This window comes from Nicotiana attenuata, unplaced genomic scaffold (assembly GCF_001879085.1).
Source record: "Nicotiana attenuata strain UT unplaced genomic scaffold, NIATTr2, whole genome shotgun sequence".
Classification (NCBI taxonomy): domain Eukaryota; kingdom Viridiplantae; phylum Streptophyta; class Magnoliopsida; order Solanales; family Solanaceae; genus Nicotiana; species Nicotiana attenuata.
The window spans coordinates 84,724-92,193 of NW_017671868.1; the positions used below are offsets into that span (position 1 = coordinate 84,724).

Consider the following 7,470-nt stretch of genomic DNA (forward strand, 5'->3'; position numbering starts at 1 on the left):
AATTGTGTGTGCTAAATGAATTGCTCGGGATTCCTAGATTATAAAAAAGCGTTCTCACAATTGTCTCATAGTTAAAACTCCACTCTAACAACAACAATAACAACCCAGTGAGTTCCCACAAATGGAGTCTGGGGAGTATAAAGTATACGCGCAGACCTTAATCCTACCCCGAAGGTTAGAGAGGTTGTTTCCGAAATACCCTCGGCTCAAGAAAACAAAAAGAGACGAGAGAGACAAAATGTCAGTACCATCAACAGAACCATATGAGCAATAACAACAGCATAAGAACCAGAAAATAGATGAGAAATAATAACAAAAACTAGTGCATAAAGCCCGATACTATGAAAAACGAAAGAATAGTGTGGACACAACAATAATCGGTAACAGCCTAGGACCCAACCTTATCAAACCAGCCTCCCCCACGGACGAACTTTATCAGCTGCCTCCTATCCTAACACCATAATGCTCGATCTCCACACCTTCCTATTAAGGGCCATGTCCTCGGAAATCTAAGCCACGCCATGTCCCGCCTGATCACTTCTCCCCAATACTTCTTAGGCCGCCGTCTGCCTCTTCTCGAACCCGCCAAGGCAACCATCTGGGCTTCTTCTTTGCACGTGCCCGAACCACCTAATATTTTAAAAACTACCAAAACTAAATTCAACTTCCCCTATATCATTGAATCAAGAGCTTCATCTATTGAACAACTGTTTTCCAATAATAAAAGACGACAATTGGTATTATTCCAAAAAATTATTTAGCTGAATCTCTTCGCACCAGTCCATAATCTCAAGCAGCATTAAACCAGTAAAGAAAAATATGCCTTTGGACCAAACTAAAATAATAGCAGGTATATAACTCTACTATAAAGATGAAATACATGCCAAATTCAGCAAACACAAATTCCAAATCAAAATTCAGCATGTGTCTGAATTCTGACTTCATACAACCCAAACAAGAAAATAGAGGTAATAACCTTGTTAAGGAACTGTTTCCCTTTCTGCCTATGGATAAACAGAAAGAACAACCACAATAATAATAGTGATAACAATATTTCCCTAGCGAATGTGCATATGAGAGCTGCGGAATTTAAGCTGCTAACTAATGATGAACGAATGCGCAGCACTATACTAACCTTTCAGGGAAGATGGCAGCCACCATTAGCTGGATATTTTAAACTTTAATGTAGATGGATCGGTGAAGGGACGTCTAAACAAAGGAGGCATTGGCAGAGTAATCAGGAATAAAGAGGAGCCCTGGGTGTTAGGCTATTACAGTAGTACCCGCATCAAATCATACACAAGCTGAACTACTGGCATTGCACGTCATGGCAAAGCCAGGAATTTCAATAACGGGGTTCAAAATATAAAAGTAGATATATGAAGAAGTTAAAGGGATTCAACATATACAATATATACATAAATAATAACTTTGACCTAGAATATATAGCATGCGAATCCCCTGGTCTGCCCGTGCTTGCATGGGCAAAAGCTAAGCTGTAGAGCATGCCCTAAAACTTCTGGAAAGTTAAACAGATTCAACAGAGGTTATGAGCTTGTTAAACTCAAATAGAAATGCATACATTTCTACAATGCATGACAGCAGGTTGCTGATGAGCCAGCTGGGGAGGGGGGGAATCCAGCATAGCTTTCGAGAACAAAAGGCAGTAGCATGGCTAAGGAAGAAGAGCAACCTCTGTTAGAGCTATTGAGAAACTACTATGCTCTAGAAAGCATAAACTCACCACTTTGTACTAGATTTAACTAGTTATTAGTAATATATTTCTCCCTTTTACCCAAAAAAGAAAATCCTCAGACCTAAGTATATCAAAAACTAACAAAACCAAGGCTTCTGTCTATCCAATAATAGGAATAATTTCAGAACATTATTTAGCTGAATCTGCTAGCAGCAGTCCATAAGCTCAATTAGCACTAACCAGTAAAGAAAAATAGTATTTGAAACAAAGTATTATCTGATAATTAATAAAATAAACAAGGAGCCTTTTGAACCAAGTAAAATGGCAGGTGGATGACAGGCCAATTCTATGACAATTTACAGGTGAAATCTACTTGAATATGAAATTCTATGTGCAAAAAGAAAAAATTTCTAAATCAAAATTCAATATGTCACTGAATTTTGAGTTCTTTCTCCCCCTAATTTTCCTACAAGCCACAGCAATAGAGGTAATATACAAACAATCTCGCATAAGCAAGAAGGTATAAAAAGGGCAAAAAGGCAAAGATTTTTAAGATTAAAATTTAACCTATGTACAAAATCAACCTCAACTTTTGTAATAAAAAAGAGCAAAAAAGGTAAAATTACTGCTAATAAAAAACACTCAGTATTACTATACATAAATTACTTTAACTAGCAGCAGTAACTTCTCTCACAGACATAGGTTTCACAGGCGGGGAAGGAGGGAGTCTAGAAGTGAAATTACCCAAAGGGGCTTCTTCATCATCAAACCCATCTTCGAAATTCAGCGAGTAACTCAACGGATCATAACGGAACTGCTCAGTGGAGGAGTTTCTCTTGTGCCGGTTCGATCCGAAGTTGAAAACCATTAAAACCTTTTCTTTCAAATTCGGCAGGTTATTGGGTTCCCAAATCAGCGCCGGATTCTCATCGGAGGATGACGGCGGAGGCGGAGGAGAAGGGTGGCGGTGAGGGAAGCAACAGGAGAAGCAAAGGGAGTTCTTCAACTTCTGCTTCAGAGATGGAGCTGAATTGGGTATAGAGAAAGGATGACTTTCGTCCATTGGAGTTTGAGATTTGAGAGTGAAAATGGAGGAGAAATTGACGGATTTTACACAGTTTTTGTAGAGAAATGGAAAACGACGGAAAATTTTATTTAACTATACCTCGTAAAAAAATAAAATATACGAAGGTACTTTTAATTTATTTTTTCTTTTTTAAAATTGCAGAATCTTATTTAACTCAGGTGACATAAATTGCTCTTTGTAGAAGTAAAAATTCCATTTTCTCTTTTAACTTCTACAGTATTAGCGTTAGAGTTAAAAATCACACTTTCCCCGTGACAAGTATAGTAATAGAGCGGGAAGTATTCCTTCATCTAAGAGGTCTCGAGTTTGAGCCTTAGTATGGAGTTGCCTTTATTAGAAAGTATTTTATTCCCCAGTATGGGACTTCCAGGTGCGAATCTGAATTTAGTCAGGCCCTAATACGGATACCGAAGACCGAATGAAAAACTTAAAAAAATCACACTTTCTATTAATTAAAAGTTAAATGTAATTAGTCAAATATCATAAGGAGTAAAACGGGAATAAATAACAACTCAACGTCAAGATTTTTATCTATATGAGGTTTACTAATCTACTACTAGTATATGATTGTAGTAAGTTAACTTGTCTCTTTTTTTAGTTTTCAAAAATAACTTTAGCAACACATTAAAAAAATAAACATTTTATGTGCACTCATTTTTAAGATCTATTAGTAATTTAGAAACTTTCTTATTTTAGCTTGTTTGGATGATTGTTACCGATTGTATTGTATCGTATTATTACTTTAACGGAAAAGGTCCAAATATGCTCGTGAACTATTTGAAATAGGACAAATATGCTAGTCGTTAATAGTTTGGCCCAAATATGCCCAAACTGTCCAATAGTTGTGCAAATTTGCCCTTTTTTAACGAAAACAGTATTTTTTCTTTTCTTTTTTTAATTAATTAAAATCAAAATATTTTTTTCCAGTTTTTAGCAATTTTTCTAAAAGTTTTTTTTTTTACTAAAAACTGAATAAAAATAAAAGGAAATATTTTTTCCAGTTTTTACAAAAGAACTGAATAATATTTTCTAAAACAATGTTTTTGTAAAAACAGAAATAATATTTTCTTCTCCATTGACGATCTCCACCAAGCGGTGGCTACGTTTGGCGGGGAAAGTGGCTATCAATGGCGAGAGGCAAAGGGAATGGACCAGGAAGACCAAGGAAAACACAAATTCTAGCACTAGGAAGCTCACTATCGTCAAATTCATCTCCATCAACATCTGTAATTTCTCAGAAATCGCAACCAACAACACCGACGGAAGCATCAATGGCGGAAATGAATGGTAACAATTCTACTTTGAACAATTACATAGAAGTAACTGAGGAAGTTAGAACAACAAAGGTTGATAATGGGAAGAGTAAAATGCTGAATGATTGCATGCCTTCATCTTCGAATGTAACGATCATAGAAAAAATTCAAACAACTGTACATGCAAGTGAAAATTCTCAGAGATCGGAACCAAACAAAGATGCAGAAGCCCCGGTATGGGCAAATTTGTTCGCTAGGAATAGAATGGCTTCTAATTGCCTTGCTTTGTCTTACATTCCACCGACGATTGTTGACGAAAGTGTAGTTATTCAACTAGATCCTAAGGAGACAGCAAGGGAAGCTGAAAAATGGAAACATTCATTGATTGTTGCGGTAATTGGGTAAATTCCTGGGTATAATCACATGAAGCGATACATAAATCAAAATTGGTCTACGACATGTTCTGAGCTATTCTGGCATGACAGGGGATATTACATAGCAAAGTTTACAGGGTGAAGAAGATTTGAAGGAAGTGTTATATGGAGGGCCGTACACGATAAACAATAGACCAATCATTCTGAAGAAATGGTCTCCAGATGCTGAGTTTGATGCCACTTTTCTGAAAGAGATACCTTTATGGGTCTCTTTTCCCAATTTACCTATGACCTACTGGAGTAAGGACTCGCTTAGCAGGCTAGGGAGTGCAATTGGAATTCCCTTATTTGCAGATGAATGTACAGCTAAGCAATCTAGAATATCGTTTGTTAGGATGTTGATTGAAGTTAACATTACGAAACCATTGCCAAATGAAGTCAAAATAAGGGATCCATCGGGAAAGTTACACCAGCAAGTGGTGAGGTTTGAATGGCAGCCTGAGTTCTGCCCTGAATGTCAACAAATGGGACATGTGTGTAAACGAAATGAGGAAATGCAAAGGAAGCAAATGCAGAAACCAAATGGAAAGACACAGCAACCAGTCAAAGAGTGGAGAAGCAAGGAAAAGATGGCACGGAACACAAGTGTAGCACAGACAATAACTGATCAAGCTGTGACAAATGTTAAGGAACCTGCACAGAATATGGAGCACAACAAATCCCCTAGAACTAGTAGGACAGCAATGACAAAGACACAGGAGCACAATCAGAAGAATGGGAAAGAGACTAACTCAAAGGGGCAAAATGAAGGTGCTACTAGTTCTAGCAATGCACAGATTGGTATGAATTTCTCTATTGCCACACAAAATGCATTTGGGATTCTAGAAGGAGGACAAGAGGATAGGCAACCACCAGATAGAGGTGGTACAAATGATCATCTGAAATGACAATGCTTATGTGGAATGTAAGGGGGGCAAACCAAAGGCATAAACAGAAAGAGTTAGCTAAATACATCAAAGACAAACACATAACACTAGCTGGATTTTTAGAGACTAGAGTTAAACAGCATAAAGCTTCTATAATTTCCCCTAAAATAGCTCATAACTGGGAACTGGTGCACAACTATGACCAAGCAGCTAATGGTAGAATATGGATTATGTTTGATACAAACACTTGGCAGGTGGATATAGTGGTTAAGGATGCACAGTTTATTCATTGTAATGTTACTAGCACTAATGTGAATTGTGCTATGACTGTGACATATGGATATAATAATGCAGACTTGAGGAAAGGATTGTGGCACAAACTAAAGATACTGGCTCAATCTATTAATCAACCATGGCTCATATGGGGAGACTTTAATGCAAATAAGACTACTCAAGATAGAATATCAAGACAGGAAGTAACATTGGCTGATATCCAAGACTTTGCAGATTTTTGCTTAGATACCATGACTACTGATATTCCTTGGAGGGGAGACTATTTCACCTGGTCTAATGGTCAAATGGGAGTGGAGAGAGTAATTAGTATAATTGATAGAGCACTAAGAAATAGTGAATGGATGATGAAGTTTGGGCACCTAACAGTTGAAGTGGGAGATCCATTCATATCAGATCATTCTCCTTTGTCCCTGAAGTTTGAACAAAGGAAGTCTGTAAAAATCCCATTTAGGTTCTTAAATGTTTGGGCTGAGCATGAGGCATTCCAAAGCATAGTTACTAAAGGATGGCAAGGAAGACAACATCAGTGCAAACTAGTAACCATATGGAATAGAATGAAGGAAATGAAAGCAGATTTCAAGAGTTTAAACAACAGGAATTTCAGAGATGCAGCAGGGAAAATTGACCAAGCAAGAAGGGAGATAATTGAATGTCAACAAGAGATGAAGAATGGCAACACTGATCAATTAAGAATGATGGAGAAAGCAGCTAGAGAAAAACTAGAGAAATGGTCACTCATTGAAGAAAAGATTTTCCAACAAAAATCAAGAGCTCAATGGATCAGAACAGGAGATGGAAACAATAAATACTTCTTTGCAGTGATGAAAGAAAGAGCATGCAGGAAAAACATTACAACCCTAACAGCTTTGAATGGTAATATGCTGACAGAGTCAAAGAGTATCAAGAGAGAGATTGTAGACTTTTACAAATCACTTATGGGAAAAGCTGTTGCTCAATTACCTGCTGTGAATATGCAAACAATGAAGAAGGGACCTCAACTAACTCAACAACAATCTATGGAGTTGATTAAAGCTGTAACCAGACAGGAAGTTGATGAATGTATTCAGGCTATCGGAAATGATAAAGCTCCTGGGATTGATGGGTACAATGCAGTATTTTTTAAGAAAGCATGGGATATAGTGAAGGAAGATGTTTATGAAGCTGTCATAGAGTTCTTTGAAACAGGAACAATGCCCAGGGTCATTAATTGCACAACTGTCACTCTATTACCCAAGATTTCTAATCCTGCTACTATAAAAGATTATAGGCCTATATCTTGCTGCTCAGTTCTGTACAAAATCATTGCTAAGCTTTTAGCATCCAGGCTGCAGAAAGTTATGAACTACATAATTGATGAGGCACAAGCTGGCTTTATACCTGGAAGGAAAGGTGCAGACAATACTATTCTAGCCCATAAACTGATTAGAGCCTACTCAAGAAAGCACATATCACCTAGATCCATGATCAAAGTGGACCTGCAAAAAGCCTATGACAGTGTGGAATGGAGTTATGTCCTACAGGTTATGGAAGGATTGGGATTCCCTTACAGATTTACATAATGGATAGCAGCTTGTATCCAAAGTGTGAGTTATTCTATATTGATCAATGGTGAATTGGCTGAACCTTTCCATGCAGCAAAAGGTCTCAGACAAGGTGATCCAATGTCACCCTTCCTATTTGCTATAGCCATGGAATACTTCAGTAGGCTACTGAAAGAACTGAAGGACAAGAAACAATTCAGCTTCCACCCAAAGTGCAAAAAACTAGGCATTACTCACTTGAGTTTTGCAGATGACCTGTTATTATTTGCTAAGGGGGATAAGCAGTCTGTGACAATGCT

General features: G+C 37.5%; 1 protein-coding gene across 2 annotated transcripts; it reads right to left on the reverse strand.

Moving 5' to 3' along the window:
• Positions 1 to 232: 232 nt before the first annotated feature.
• LOC109210631 lies at positions 233 to 2,844 on the reverse strand. 2 transcript variants are annotated; one of them, XM_019374081.1, is made up of 2 exons: positions 2,441 to 2,844; positions 233 to 630 (listed from the first exon to the last, which is right to left on the reverse strand). In XM_019374081.1, exons 1-2 carry the CDS (start codon positions 2,757 to 2,759, stop codon positions 452 to 454), a joined length of 498 nt encoding a protein of 165 aa, XP_019229626.1. In that variant the 5' UTR covers positions 2,760 to 2,844; the 3' UTR covers positions 233 to 451. The 2 variants fall into 2 exon arrangements, with proteins under 2 accessions (XP_019229626.1, XP_019229625.1); XM_019374080.1 differs by having other exon boundaries at positions 233 to 645.
• Between the last annotated feature and the right edge of the window lie 4,626 nt (positions 2,845 to 7,470).